The following is a 16,237-nucleotide window of genomic DNA, read 5'->3' as shown; positions in this document are numbered from 1 at the left end:
TATCTACTATATCTCTCACATTCTTTGCCTTGATGAAACGTATTCTATCCCCATTTTCATGTTTTTGTTTTGGAGTATTGGCAGATTTAAGCGAACATAGAATATAGTGGATGCTGAGGTTAGAATTTTTTTCCTAAGTTTTGTAGGTGTGATGTGATTTGTTGAGTGGTCTACGGACCCAAGCACACTTTGCCTTTCAATTTTTTCCATTGGATTATGGAACCAATATCTTGCAATTTTCCATGAAATATAGGTTGGATTTTGTGGGCCTCATTAACTATCCGAAGCGATTATTTTGTCAAAAGAAATAAAAATTAAACTATATATCAAAGTACAATCCATTACTATGTGTAGAATAGATAACAATCTCACCTGATTCCATGGAAGAGTACCACAAAGCTGTTCGCATGTGATCACTTAGATGATGGATCTCCTCTTGAATCTCTTTGACACCTATCAAAGCTCTTGTTTATCTTCTCATCATCCACTCACAAAATTGGGAAATAGTTTTAGAGAGTGAGAGGAGAAAGGAGTGGCGCCCAAGCCTTCCTTGCATGAGCAAAAGAAAATGGGTGCCTCTCCTATTTGTACTATTTTAGACATTTTAGAGAGTATAACTTTGAGTACTTCCACCAACATCTAGAAATCTCATGCGTGTGTCCCTCTAGGCCTATGTATCTATATCGTTAGTTATTTTACTTACCCAATAACATTTTTTGACAGTGCATATTAATCAGATATAGGTTAATATCTAAGGATCAAGTTAACCCAGTTCATAGGTTCAATTGGTAGCCATGGGATGAAAAGATACACCTCGCACTCTAGCAAATACAGAGTATATCAACTCTTTCACGGAATCATTATCATCATTAGTTACCATGCATGTATTATCTGTCATGTATGCAATACTCCTATAATGTTAAGGTTAAGGTTAGATGTCAAATCCAAATCTGACATTCAAGTTGGTACTGACGTGTAATGAAGATCATTAGAGAACCCCTTCTCTAATATATTTGCTACCGTTCAATGCATCTTGTTCTTTGAGTCAATCTCCTCTTATACTAAGCGGGGATGATTCCTTCTTAACTATCTGATTACCTTCACGTCATCTTGCTATATCCAAGATAAGACTAATTTGAGACATGCTAAGTTTTCGTAAAAACTTAGTGATCGGTGTTTTACGTGACCTACGTATAACACCGATCACAAATTCATATGGATCCATTAAGTGATTCTTTCCCTCGAGAGCACACATTATCTGGCCTTAGTGTCTCTACAATAATGGCAATAGGATCTTCGTATTTATCATATAAGTAGGATTAGATAGTGCTAATATTTCCAAATAGTTTGATGTATATATTGACTGTCCTTTGACTCGTAATATTTATAGTAATTGTTTAAAGACTATTTATCACTATATTATGACATCACTGTAACTTACTTGGTCATTACATGTATTTCATTTTGATTTCTGACTGGCTGGAATTCCACAATATATATATATATATATATCATTTTTATATCTAATTTCTGACTATTGACACGTACTCATAAATCATCCTTGAGCTCAAGCTTCCCATAACATTTTTTGAAATAGCATAAAATAGACTGTCATTCTACAGGTTTTACTACTTATAATCCGCTTCTGGTCATTTGTTTACTAGGCAAGCGTCTATCATGTTATTGGGGTCTCTCTTTTGTCTCTCAGATAAAGAGTTGTAATTTGATTTCCAAAATATACAGTTGGAAATAGTGAAATAAAGGCACAATGAGAAAATTACTTTTCTGAGAAAATTATTGAATAAAATAATGCCTATTTAATATCATTGAAACGTCTTGTTAGTAATAATAATATATAAAACAAAATATCTCCTTCCAGTGTCTCCATATATTTTCTGGGATTTGATAACCTTCGTACACAAATCCTATCATCATGTTTCATATATTGGTTACATAGATAATACTTTTTAATTATTAGAGACCAGACTAATCTCCTTATTATATAATTATATTTTGCATGTTTTTATTCTTATCCATGAAATAAAATAGATAGAAACGTCCCAATTTTTCTATTAACTTTTGTATAAATTTATTTTCTATGAACTAGTGGTGTCATAAAAGTCCCACTTTTAAAAAATATGAACTAGAAAAATCAAATTATTTTTTATGTGATCTATGCATATTATCATGCTGGGTAAAAAGTTTTATCAAATTGTAGAAAATTGCACTAGTCTGAGAATATGTATCTCTTTTTGTCCCATTCTTAATAAAACATTGGGGATGCTGTTAGAAAACCTTTAAAAATGATATTGTGGATATTTAAGTGATAATTTTTCAAAACTAGAATATGATATTTTTCCCATGGAATTTTAGGTAATGTTTGTTTAATTTCAGTATAATTTATGTTACCATAACTAATTTTTAATATAACTTAGTTAACGGTTTAAACTGAAATCAAATGAATTATTCAACATTAAATTCTTTCACTTAGATTTAAATATAAATATTAATTTATTTAATTTAAAAATCCATCCTTTAAAAATGACAAAAAGAGAGAACAACTATAATGGTGAACTCAAACTTTTGATGGGGGGATGTGATTCATTTGACTTTATACTTTTGTAGTTTTTGTTTGAATAAGTGATTTGGCATCTAATATTTTCAGTATATTTTTGTATTTTTTGTGATTGATACAATCCAAATATCTCACAATAATTTCATATTCTTCATGTTTTTAAAATAAGTTTCACTTTTGACTATTTCAACGAAGGAAGGATAAATAAGGGTTGACTCTTGGAAAAATAAATATTGGATGTCGAATAGATATTAGGGGTGGTCGAGCCAGCTGGTCAAATTGGCCCTCAGCCACTACTTTTGGTCATGTCACCCTGGTTAGCCAAATCGTTCACGCCAACCTGACGGTTGATCCACTGTATTGATCTATATGGATTTAGTGGCTTGGTTGAGGCATCTCATGATATGATTTTTGTCATTTCTTAACTATTGAATACTTTTTAAGTATATATATTATTAATAGGCAGACTGGATCTACTCATCTGCCAAGTTCCAAATAAGCTAAATGAATAAAAAAAATTATGGGTTAAGCAAGACAGGTGACCCGAGCTGACCTGCCTAGCAATCCACTCGACTCATGGCCTGCCCATCACTAATTTATTGTTCGTCAACCCAATGGATGTGTTGCTCAAACCCCCCTGACTCACAAACCTTTATAGCTACTACTGAGTGAGATCTAGGTTTGTAAGTTCAGCTCTAGGTGAAAATAGATTATCGGAAAAAATGGTGAAAGAAAGAACTTTTAAGGGATTATGAAATTCTGTCCATTTATTTGTATTAGTACATATGTGGCTTGGTATTTTGACCCTATGTGTTATGCTTACACACAAGACTACTCATCTTCCTAAAATGTTAAGTGACTTTGGAACAATGGTGACGATTTGTATAGGGTTTATCCAGTTTCCGCCTTGTTTTTGAAATTTTATGCTCATATTTACATTCAATAACCCTTAGTGCTGTCTCTTTGACACGTGTTTGTTTGTAATCATTTAATCATAGGTACTCATAATATGTGTCCTAAAATACCATTTCCCCGTATGGATGTCCCAAACCATCCACTTCTTATCTAGAGCTGAAAAACATTCCTTGGATACTTATTTGTTCCAAGGATACCATCCTTGAATCCTTCAAGGTCTGCTTGAATCCTTCGAGAAACTTTGATGGATATTACAGCTGCCTCTTTCTTCAGGCCAGCAAAAGAGTAGTCATGATATGTTTTTGATGGCCTTCATGGATTCTACTTGTAGTTAAATGGATTTCGATAAAACATGTGGTACCTAAAAATGTAACCTCAATTTTTTCCAAGATATTCCTTCTGGTGAAATGTATGTGAAAATAAAGAAGGAGACGAAATATCATTTGTTATGAACTAGAATGTAGACACTTTCTATATATTGATTCACATTATCATAAAAAATTCATTCAAAATATTAATCCTTGTCACAAATTCCTTGCTGTATAATTTTTTTTAATGAATTGATGTATTGTTTTCTGTTGCAGCATTATACTAACGAATGATAAGTCAAAATTATTATCATGAAACTCCTAGATCTCGTCTGGTATATCAGTCCAAAGATATATTAGATTCTACTAATTTATTAAGGTGTGTTGGGGATCCCAAAATATCTTGAAAATTAAAACCTGACTTATATAAAAATTGATAATTGTGGGATTTGGCTATGTTTTTTTATATTTTATGTATTTTTTATAGCCACGTGTTCCCACTTTGGTATTTACTTGTATACTTTTTCAAGTATCAGATTTCTATCATTGAATGTTCATTAAGGAAATGTGGAAATTACCTATTTTTTATGCTTTCTCAGACCTTTGATATATTAAGTTTACAATAACTTATAATGCCATGGAACACCTATTGTTTTATACGTCGATGATTATAAATTCTATTCCCATTCCATCTTGAAAAAATAAGTATATTCCATCCTTAGACTGGTGACATGGATATGACTCACAAAGACCTTGTAGAGTTGAGTGGTCTTGATAAATATCAAAGTTATACGGTGCTGTGATTAAACTATATTTTCCATAAATGGGCCATCAAAAGGCATAGAAATGAAGTACATTTGAAGTCATCATGGCCCTCCAGTGTCAAGGAATCAAATACATTACAGGGATTCTATTAAATTTTCTTTTGACATTTCTGACTTTACCTTTGGACTTTTCCCTAACAGTGGATTACTGAGTGAAATGAAACATCATCTTCTTGGGATCATTTATTGTCTTTGAAGACTTTGAAGTCAAGATACCAGTGAGGATAATCAAGGATTTGTGGAATGTACACCGCTCTACCAATGACTGGCCCAAAATATGGTGTTTGTATCATCTCCCACTAGAACGTCCTGATTTTCCCCTCATTTAGGTTATACTCTCCTTACTTCAGATAGCAAAGATCCATAATCCAAAAAAAAAAATATTTATATAACTCCTTCTACATCTAAACCACTATGCCATTTCCCATAGCAGCACCAGCTCAGTTTTTCCATGCAATCCAGTCTGAAATGGCCCCTTTTCTTGCATTCCGCACCACAAAATTGCCCATCAAGTGAATTTAATCGAGTCAGACTCAGTCCGATTCTGGATTGAGTCAACACAATTCCTAGTTTTTGCTACATTTAAGTCATACAAATTTAGGAAACAATCAGACTACTCAGAAGTATTCTCCCAAAATCAAACAATAGTTTTTTCAACAAAATTCTTCTCAATTTCATTATTTTTATTGCAATGAGATAAATATCATACTAAAATATTAAAAAAAATTAAAATATTACCCTCTCTATATGATTCTGATGCTTACCCAACTTGTTTAAATTGAGAAAGATGTTCCAAATATTTTTGAACAAACCAGACTCATTAAACAACTCTTTTACCCAAAAATATGGAGACAGAGAGGCAAACTGTGAAAGTGAGTGTTATTATATCATTTGCTATTCAATTTATGAGCTTGCATGATGAAAAACTAACTATAGGATGAATGAGGAGGCTGGAGACATGGGTTGGTGACCCACACCAAATTATCACATTCTCAACTAGGGTGACCTGGAATGGCTGACCTACAAACATCCAAAAAAAATGGTTTTGATAATATGTGAAACACATTTTATTGAAGGGTGAGTGATACCATCAGACTAGGTCAATTCAAACATGTATATATATTTCATTTTTACGAGTTATTTTTAGGTTTGAACTTATATTATACAACTTAAATGATGTCGTCACAAAGAGTAAAAATAAAGCCACAACGTTTCCATCATCAGCAGTTTTGATACAAATGGGAAACTTGGGGTTTTTATTGGTCAATTACAAATTGGTTTAGTCTCATATGGAATCTTTCTAATGTGTTTGGTACTTTTTTAAACATGGGTTGTGAAATTGAAAAGAAACTCACTTAAGAGCCCGTTGTCTTTGTTGGCCAATTCAAGAATCCTCTTTGGTATGCCTTGGTTCAGTTTTCACAACCCGGTGACCAGCCCATAAGTTGTTACAATTCATAGTGGACCACTGGTCAAAGGCCTAACTTTCATATCTTTTTTGAAAATCTTCACCAGTGCCTACTTGATTGCCCAAAAAAGCAATCTAATAAGTTCAAAAATTTTAAGTATTATAGAAATACATATTCTAATAATCTGGAAAATCGTCTACTCAAGATTTAAAGGGCAACATGGAAACAAAAAGCCTTCATTTCAGACCAAAAAGGAGTGTAAGAGGCAAGTGAGATTGCAGCAAGCCCTAGTTGAGAAGATGGTCGAGCTGACAGCCAAGGGGCACCCTGGGAGCCTATACTCAGCAGATTTGGATTCCTATATATCTACTCATGTGGTACTTCATCATTTGATTCATCTAAGATCCATCTGTCAATATATCATCATATAAATCTAGAAAGTCGTATGTTCTAGTGCAAGCCAACTTGGGGGGGGGGGACACAAGTTTTGGTCATTCCAAGTAAAGCTCTTGAAAGGACATTTTCTCCATAATTTGTGAAAGGGTGAAGCCTTTATTATACTCTCCATATTTTGAATGTGGCATGTTATGGGGCATCCTATAATAAGACAAACAGCGTAATTCGATACCATAATGAACCATTAGTCCATCACAATAGGTAACACTAATTTATGTATTCACTGAGGGCATTGCCATGTTTCAATGATGCCTCTTTAAATTGAATCAAAAGATACCATCATCCCCTTTTATAAATTTATTAGCTTTTCGAGTAATCAACTCAACAGGTAGTTGAGGGAGACATATATTACCTAATTAAATGCTGGATAATGTGGATTCTAAGAGGGAACACTAACTCAATGTCAATTATAAACTGCAGCTTTATAGCAGAGAATGATCATAATTCATAACTCATACGTAACGGTCCAATTTGAATTTTCTTTGGGGGGCAGATAGTTTTGCAATTATTTTTGGGATGCGTGAAATCGGAGCGGGAATTTAAATGTAATTTAATATTTTAAACAAAAAAGTCGACTTTTTCGGACTTTAGAACAGCTGACCTGGCGCAAAAAGAGGGGAAATAAATGCCATGAAATTGTGACAAAGGGGAAAGAGAGAAACCTCCTCCAAGCCCTCGATTCGTTTCGATTCCCTCATTCTTGTTCTGATCTTCAGTCTGATCTTTGGCGGATACAATTCGATCCGGCCTCTTGTCTTCTCGTGCGCTGTTTATCAACAGATTCATCCGAATGGATTGCTGCCGGCCAATAGCCTGACTTTCAACATTTTGTTCGGGCAAAAAGGCGCTTTTGTTTACCTAGGGTACCACCCAGGTCCTACTTTGTTTCTTTTCATTTATTTCAGCGGAAATTTTACATTTTTATGTGTAGGTTGCGTGCAATCCCGTTTCTCGCTTCCTTTCGGGATCTGTTTTTCTAACTTTAATCGTGGCTGAGATGATCGGGCGGTGTTTTTACCGGGATCTCTGTCGATCGGTTGGGACTTGGTTCATTCTGGTTTTATGTGGGTAGCTTTGTCATTTGAACAGAGATCAGAGGAAGAGCCATTATGATTTCAGTTGTGGATGCGTTGGAACCTTTGTGTCTATTAATTTTTTTTTGAACAATAGCCTTTGTGTCTATTAATGTTAGCGTATCTATGACCATAACGTCTTTGTGAAAAATTTGTTTAGTTAGATTCTCAAAATTGATTCATATTACTTCAATTAACGCGTCACGGTTTTGTGTTGCGATTCTCAAAATTCTTGTCTAGAAATTCCGTCATGGGAATCTTTCTAAGACCATTTGATTTTTACGACAGACTCTTTCGAAAGGTCGTCCGTCAATCTTTGAAGGTTTCAATTAATGATCTTTCATGTACAATTAATGCCTAGTGCATTCTTTTGCCTCAACATGTTCTTGATCCTCTGTTCTCGACAATTCAAGTATTTATCCTGTTTCATATATATTTTTTAAAAGTATTTATCCTGTTTCGATGTTAGATAAATTCCTTTTTTACATACTTGCATGTTACTGTAGACACTGAACAGAGTTGATTGAAGTTTGAAATAAATCTGATAGAAGAATGATACTTCCAATTTTATTTGTTTCAGAGTAATTGCTAAACATTGTTCAAGGAACTTAAATTAGAATCGCCGTAGATCTCGTTTATTCCGGGTTTGAAAGACAAAACTTCCATCCTTAGAAACTGGAAAATATATTTTCATATGGCCAAATCTAACAATTTTCTCGAACTATTGAAACATGAATTATTGTTGAAATACGAACGGGGGGCTTGATTTAGGCTATTTGGTAACATATCATAGAATCTGGTTGACAAGAAATCTCCAGTACAAGAATTTTAGGGAAAAAATAGTTGAAAAGAATCCTGCCAATTTTTAGAAAGATATCCTACAATTGTGAGAGAAGGGTTGTATTGGGAAATGTATCGCATGGTTACCCGTTTTTCAGAAGCATATTCTAACTTGTGCGCGCCTATTTTTCTCCTTGTCTCTTTGTCTATAGACAGCTTTTCAAATGTTTTTTATTTGTCAAGAATATCGTTCACTCAACTTTTTCCTCTTATGTTAGATCTTCGAGGATTTTTAATTCGCTTTTGCTTGTTATGAGCCATTCTGTCTGCTAGCCTCATCTTTTAATCTGGTTATACCCTATGGATCATGTGTGGAGCTTGATAATCTTGTGCGTACAGCTTGATTAAGTGGTCGGGGGGGAAGTTTCGTTGTCTTGAGATTTTAAATGGTAGTTTATGTGAAATAATAAGAAATTTTCTACAGTAGATGTGTAGTCGTTTGTGGCTTAAATATCTTCTGTTCAAATTGAAAGATTATTTCATAATGTCTGATTGGCGATTAGGATTTCATGAGAGTAGGTGTCTTTGAGTGGTTTTTGCTAAATTAGGTCTGCTTGTCTAAACTAGTTTTAAGATGGCTTGAAGTATAATATACTTCTTTCTTTCATTTGGGGAATTTTTTTATCTCATCAATTTTTGTCTTCTGTGCTGTGGTTCCAGTAGTATGATTTCAATGTGTTTTCTCTTTCTTCGAATATTAGAGAATTGAAATATGAGATCCGAGACTGTCTCTCATTGTTATCATGCAGCTGAACGAAAAAAACAGATAGTTGATACCAGATCACTTTGATCGGGTAGTGTATATATGCTCATTTTCTCTCAAAATGTGTAAAATGTGTAAGATGGCTTGAAATTAGGTCTTCTTGTCTAAACTAGTTTTGAGATGGCTTGAAATATAATATACTTCTTTCTTTCATTTGGGGAATTTTTTTTATCTCATCAATTTTTTGTCTTCTGTGCTGTGGTTTCAGTAGTATGATTTCAATGTGTTTTCTCTTTCTTCGAATATTAGAGAATTGAATTATGAAATCCGAGACTGTCTCTCATTGTTATCATGCAACTGATCGAAAAAAACTGATATTTGATACCAGATCACTTTGATCGGGTAGTATATATATGCTCATTTTCTCTCAAAATGTGTAAAATGGGGATAACTTTATTCTCTAGTGATTCCCCCTATTCTTGTAGCGATTGTTTTTATTCTTCATTTTTATGAAGTTCTTTTATGGGCTTCTTTTCTCTCGGCTTCAACATGACATCTTTGACCTTTAGTCGGTATATAGGTATGTACTATATTCAAAAGGTACATCTTAATTTACCACATTGGAAATTATTGGTGCAGTCCCAAATATTTGTAACATCAAGAGGCTGTTTGATGTACGTCCAGCTGTTTGTCTCTTTGTAGTTTGGACAAATAACACTTAATTAATTTCGCCTTTCTTCTACTATGTCTGGCACAAACATTCTCCTCCTCATTGCTCTTCATCTCACCTGCAGAATTTTGTCACTGATCAACCACGGCATGATGGGAGTGAAAACTCATCAAAATGCTGCTGAAAATTCCAAGTCCGAGGTTGGCGAAATTGACACAAGGGCACCTTTTGAATCTGTGAAGGCCGCAGTCTCCCTTTTCGGTGAGGCAGCGTTCATGGCGGACAAACCATTGGCCAGGAAATCGAAACCGCCTGTGGCGGAGGTATCTGTAATAACATGCCAATAATGCTCTGAACTGCCTGTATCATGATCTAGTTTTAATCATGCATCTGATCATGCAGAGCATAGTTGCCAAAGAGACTCAGCTCCAGGTGGCACAAAAGGAACTGAGCAGGTTGACAGAACAGCTTAACAACGCAGAAGCAACAAGGGCCGAGGCCCTTGCGGAGCTGGAGCAGGCAAAAGCAGCAGTAGATGACCTAACTCGCGAACTCAAGTTAGTCAATGAATCTAAGACATCCGCTCTGAAAGTAACAGAGTCTGCAAGGGCCCAGATTAAGAAATTGGAAGAAGGCCACTCGGGGCCCGATTCCAAAGATGGACCTGATTGGGCCCTAGAATTGGACAGTTCAAGAGAGCAGTTTTCTATCATTATTGCAGAGCTTGATGGTGTGAAACAGGAACTGAGCAGAACCAGAAGGGATCTCAAGGCGTCTATGGACTCCAAGGCCTCAGCTTCTCGTCGAGAGGCCGAATCTGAAAAGTTGACCCTATCTAACAGGGAGAGGGTGGCCCAACTACTCAAGGAGACCGAGGTCGTCAAAGAGACTCTTGTTCAAGTTAAGCTTGCTCTCTCGCAATCCCAGGATGAGGAATCAACGATACAATCAAACAAAGAACTCAAACGCCAGGCCCAAATGCTCGCCATTGAGGCCGCTCAGAAGGAAGCTGCATCTCTCAAGGCAGATCTCGATCCGGACATCCTGAAGGCGCTTGAGGCAAAGCTGGCAGAGGTGGAAGAAGAAGTCAACGCTGCGGAGAAGGAGCTGGCAGATGTCAAGCGGCTGGACCTGGAGACGTGCGCGTGCCTAGCGGCCGACCTCGAGGCTGCCCGAAATACCCTTCAGCAAGTGGCCGAAGAGGAATTGTCTCTGAAAGGCTCGACTGAGCTGCTGAGATCAGAGCTTGAGAGGATCAGGAAGGAGAATGCCGAGCTGATTGAGACAGAAACCCGGATCGAGTCCCTGGTCGATGACCTCGATAGAAAACTCAGAGAAGCTAAGGCGGAGCTCCGAATTGCGGATTCTCGGCAGTTGAAGGCGGAGACGGCCAGGGATGAGCTGATCTCTGCCCGGGCACAGCTTGTCCTGGAAGCGGAGGATGCGAAGAGGGAGGCAGAGGAGATGGAGAGAAAAGCTGCTGAGCTTCGGGAGAAGGTGGCTGCTACTGCCGCCACCCTCGACGAGGCTGAGAAGAAGCTACATGCAGCTCTGAGAGAGGCGGAGGCGGCGAAGGCGGCCGAGGAGATTGCCCGGAACGAGATGAAACAGCACACAGGGAGGACGAGCGTGGCCGGTCGGTCATCAACATCGGACTCTGACGACAGAATCACGATCTCCGGCGAGGAGCACAGATCGCTGAACCAAACTGTGGAGGACTCGGAGACAGTGATGGAGATGAAGGTGGCTGCGGCATTGGCGCAGGTGGAGGCCGTGCGGGCCAGCGAGCACGAGGCATTGAGAAGGCTGGAGACGGTGCGACTGGAGCTGAAGGAAGTGAATTCCGCCACGGAGGAGGCGCTTAAGAAGGCCGAGATGGCCCAAGCCGCGAGACGAGCTGTGGAGGCGGAGCTGAAGCGATGGCGGCAGAGAGAGCAGGCGGCGGCAATGCCGACAGAGACGACGGCACAGCCTTTGCAGTTGGGCACTATCATCAAGGGAAGCAGTAGCTCTGGTCATCAGCTTTTCGGGTGAGCCGTCAACGGTAATGGGGCGAAAAAATGTGGGTTTTTGGGTTCAATTTGTGTATAGTTTTGAGCCAGATGTGTATGATGGTGATTTATAATAACTGTTGGGGTCAACGCTTTTCTTTTTTGAATGATCCTGGAAAGATGTTCAGGTTCATTCCAGTGACGAGTGGCATGTTCCCTGCTGAATAATATTCGCCCATTTTCCACACTTATTTTTTTTTTTAAACTTATATCACAGCGCAGCGGCATCTCCATCGGTTTTTCTCTCCAGTTCATTCCCAATTTAATAAAAAAAAATCAGCGGCAGGGTGCTTTCTTTATTCGACGGTCTGCAATGATTCCGCATGAAATGAATATAAATAAGAAAATGGATATTCTAAAAAAGTCCTTCCAATGCATTCCGGCAATGATTCCGCATGAAATGAATATAAATAAGAAAATGGATATTCTAGAAAAGTCCTTCCAATGCATTCCGGAATCAGAATGCATTCTGATTGCATTCCGAGGAATGCATTCTCTTTTTAGTCGTCGTGGTCGTGGACTGCTATATAAACTCCTCCGATCTTCGGTTTGAATGGAGGAGTCTCTTCTAGAGTAGTGTTCGTGGGGATTTGGGGATAGAGAATGGAGGACCCTAACGTCGTCGCCAATCCGATCTCTGCCGATGGAGCTTCGGCTGTCGTAGATGGGGGATTAATCTCTGGCGATGGCGGAATTGGCGGTTCGATTGGAAGTGATGCAGAGTTTGGATTTCAGCGGTCCGAGTTTGGGCAGGAAGAGCTCGCGGGTACTGTTCAGAAGTATGATAAGCACTTGTTCCTTTGCTACAAGCACCCGGAGGTTTGGCCGTCTCATGTTGAGGCTGCCGAGTTCGACCGCCTGCCTAGACTTCTTTCTGCCGCTCTCTCTGGCCGTAAATCTGATATTAAAAAGAAGGTGAATCCTTGTTTTGGTCCGGGGTTGTTAAATTTTTTATCTTCTCTAGCGTAATCTTGCGTTTTCCATCGAATAGTTTGTGTTGTTTTAGCTGCTGGGTTTCTGCGTGATAGAAAACGGAGAGCTCGAGATATTTAACAGAATCAGAAGCCCGTGTTTTTGTTAAGATTCTTATAAACCTTTTAATTTATACCATGATTTGATTCTGATAATTTTCTGAATCTTTTAACGCTTACGAATTTTTATTGAACGATTAAAGACGGAGATCTCGATATGTTGATCAGAATCTCGGGTTATCAGTGGAATCGGAAGAGGTCTATTTTCTAGGATTTTGATAAATCATTCATTTCTTCGACAATTGGATCCTGATAATGGTATAAATCTTTTATTCGTACGAAAAGAGGTTTTCTTGAATAATCTCTTCTGAGACTCAACCTGGATACTTTTCTGATTGTATTTCCCCATATGTTATTACCGTTAGGCCGATTTTCATTGTTCTAGGCCTGCAATTAATCACTAGTCGTTCTAAAATGTAAGTATCGTTTTCTATGAAATGCTATATGATTGTTCATTTTGGTTGGGCTTTGGTATAATGATGTTTATAGATGGGGTAGTTCTATAAAAAATCATGTCAGTCCCAATTAGTAATTCTATAATTATTGTGTCAGTCCCATACCATTCGTTCCTAATAGATATTTTAAATATTAATAGCACAAGTAACGGGTAATCTCTAGGTAATGAATGATTCCCGATTTATCTCGGGAGGTTATGACTTGCATTATAATTATTTGCCAAACCTGTTTTGCAGACTCGCTTGACTTTATGCGAAGGGGAGGATGGCACAGAATCTTCAAACGGAGATGTCCTCATCTTTCCAGACATGATAAGATACAGGTCCTGAAGAGTATTTGGGTTCTGTTAATTTTACTTGGAAACTCCATATTTTTGTTAGGTTTATAACATTAATCCTTTACTTATTTGCTTTCCAGGCGATTGACCCACTTTGATGTGGATGGGTTTGTAGAGGAGGTTCTGGTTAAAGAGAACGAGTGGCTTCCTGGAGTGGTAGAGCCGTTAAGAGGCTCCTACGTATTTGTCTGCTCTCACGGAAGCCGAGACAAGAGGTGCGGTGTATGTGGCCCAGAGCTCATCAAGCGGTTCAGAGAGGAAATCAAGGAACGCGGCCTTCAGGTCTCAGTTAGCGGTTGCTCTCATATCGGCGGTCATAAATATGCTGGCAACGTCATCATATTCAGCAAAGGAGATGATGGGGCTGTCACTGGGCACTGGTAAATTGAAAAAACTGATTTATGATTACTATTTTTTATATCCCTCGATTAATTTTAAATGTTCTACCAAAAGAAAAGTTAACATGTGGTCATAAATTTTGTTTAGCTTGTAGGAGAGTCTTGCCCTTTTATTCCTTTCCTCGTATACCCTGTAAGGCTAGTTACAAGGCCCTACAGGCAATTCCCCCTTCCTACTTTAGACTTACAAGTCCTTAGTCAAAATGTTATTCGTAGCTGTGAGTAGAACATTCCATTTTACCCAGATCATGCACAGGTAAAAAATAAGTAGAACAGAAATTGGTGGCAACTGGTGACTCCCAAATTGTCGTGTTGTCTGAGCCAACCAGGTTCCATCTTCCCCTGTGATTCGCTTGCAAGGTGACATTATGGTGATGAATCACTTGCACTAGTCGTAGTGGCTTCTGGATTTTTGAGATATCTTTGACGATGGGTCTTTGCCGGCAGTAATACAAAACGCTGCGCTTCATTCATAGCAAGATGATATTATTCTGTCTAACAGAATTTGGGCTCTCTTTGGAGATCTCAGGGTGCCAGCCAACGATGGTTAGGGTTTACGGAAAACAAAAAGTTATTGTTGACCGGCAAACTTCCAGAAGAAATGCACATCATAAGTATATTGGACATAACCCACTCCATCCTTTAAAAAGGATCCCTATTGGTGGATCATCTTAAAAATTTCCTAGTGTTCTCTAAATTTTGTACTCTTTAGTAAATTTACAGATCTCTCAAAATAAATTTTTATCAATGTAGTTATACTGGACACGGTTTCTTTTCCCTATCCTTTTTTTTGCATAAATAGAAGACGTCAAGCTATCTAAAATATAGAAAATAAATCTCCGATAGATATTAACATAAGGTAATCTCCAGAAATGAATCCCATTTCTTTGTTTGATTGAGAAATATTGCTGCCCTTTAGGTATGGATATGTCAGCCCGGATGACGTCACCATTCTGTTGGATCAGCACATTGGCCGTGGAAAGGTCGTATCCCGCCTCTGGAGGTACTTAAAGCATAAACTGAATAAAAAAACTTACATGAATTTGGACCCCCTACTTTCCAAACTTCATAATCCAATCAGTTCTTTCATTAAATCGTTACTTCTTTTGCATCTGGTGGCAGGGGTCAGATGGGTCTGTTGGCAGAGGAGCAGAAGAATGCCCAGGAACAAAGGCTCCGGCCAAAGGATCAGCTGTCCGCTGCAGCAGAGATCAACGGCACCACAACGGGGATCAACGGCGGGGGTGGCTGCTGCCAGGGCTCCGCTGCAACGTGCTGCCAATCTGAGCTGCCTGCGTCGTCCCCGGTAGCGGAAACGGCATCAAAGACCACTGGCAAAGGCACGGCCGCCAAACCAGCCCGCAAGGTCTGTGCCATGCCGACGTGGCTTGAACGGTGGGAGCGGGAGGACACGTATGCGGCCCTCACCGTTATCACGGCTGCCGTTGCCGTCGCCGCTGCCTATGGCTACTACAAGCATACGAGATGATCAGGCAAGTGCTTTCCTGGTTCTTGAACGAATCTCTACTTATTATCTCTTTATAGTTGTGCCAAATTCCCTGCCAAACAAAATCAGATGGGGAGTATGATGATGGTAATAATGGTGACGAGGCGGGTGAGGATACACAGCATGTTGAAAGAACCCATCCGAGTTCTTGCTCCAAGCTGAACGTCTTTTCTTATTTGTTTTGTATGAATTCCATATATGATGATGACTGATAATTTATGGTGATGGTTAGGCCAATGGGCGGTGAGATGAACCATCCTTGTTCTATCACGTGTTTCGCACTTATCATAATTATGATGATGATATGCCACAAATGAATTTTTACATAATCTCTTCCATTCATGAACAAAGCATGAGAGCGTACATGAAGATGAACTAGATCATCTTTTTTCACTTGTTATGGATGAAATTCTTTGGAGAACAAATTTGATCATGATCACGATCAAGGTTGGTGAGGGTGATTGAGGTTGTCAACGGCGCGAAGGATGGACTGGGCAGTGTACTCGAGTGGCGGCGGCGGCCGCGGGTTGCGGAAGCAGTCGATAATCCGAGAGATGAAGGCGAAGGCCGGCTGGTAACGCATCGAGATAACTCCAATCTGGGCTATCACTCCTCCCGTGAACGCCACAATCGCCATCGGCTCCATTGTTTAAAACAAAGAATAGTAAGAGCAACCGCAAGAAG

General features: G+C 38.5%; 2 protein-coding genes across 3 annotated transcripts; both read left to right on the top strand.

Annotated features, from left to right (window-relative positions):
- Positions 1–7,108: 7,108 nt before the first annotated feature.
- Positions 7,109–12,009, top strand: LOC144703610 (weak chloroplast movement under blue light protein (DUF827)). Of its 2 annotated transcripts, none has more exons than XM_078575821.1 (3): positions 7,109–7,350; positions 9,898–10,096; positions 10,176–12,009. In XM_078575821.1, the coding sequence occupies exons 2-3, from the start codon at positions 9,923–9,925 to the stop codon at positions 11,805–11,807; spliced, it is 1,806 nt and encodes a 601-aa protein (XP_078431947.1). In that variant the 5' UTR covers positions 7,109–7,350; positions 9,898–9,922; the 3' UTR covers positions 11,808–12,009. The 2 variants fall into 2 exon arrangements, with proteins under 2 accessions (XP_078431947.1, XP_078431942.1); XM_078575816.1 differs by having other exon boundaries at positions 7,110–7,361.
- A 365-nt stretch (positions 12,010–12,374) lies between these two features.
- Positions 12,375–15,778, top strand: LOC144703601 (Sucrase/ferredoxin-like family protein). The gene is made up of 5 exons (XM_078575807.1): positions 12,375–12,739; positions 13,548–13,633; positions 13,729–14,028; positions 14,966–15,049; positions 15,169–15,778. Exons 1-5 carry the CDS (start codon positions 12,428–12,430, stop codon positions 15,533–15,535), a joined length of 1,149 nt encoding a protein of 382 aa, XP_078431933.1. The 5' UTR covers positions 12,375–12,427; the 3' UTR covers positions 15,536–15,778.
- Positions 15,779–16,237: the final 459 nt, after the last annotated feature.

The sequence above is a fragment of the Wolffia australiana genome, chromosome 1 (genome assembly GCF_029677425.1).
Source record: "Wolffia australiana isolate 7733 chromosome 1, ASM2967742v1".
NCBI lineage: Eukaryota > Viridiplantae > Streptophyta > Magnoliopsida > Alismatales > Araceae > Wolffia > Wolffia australiana.
The sequence above is the reverse complement of the archived record's forward strand: the minus strand, read 5'-3'. Positions and strand labels throughout refer to the sequence as shown.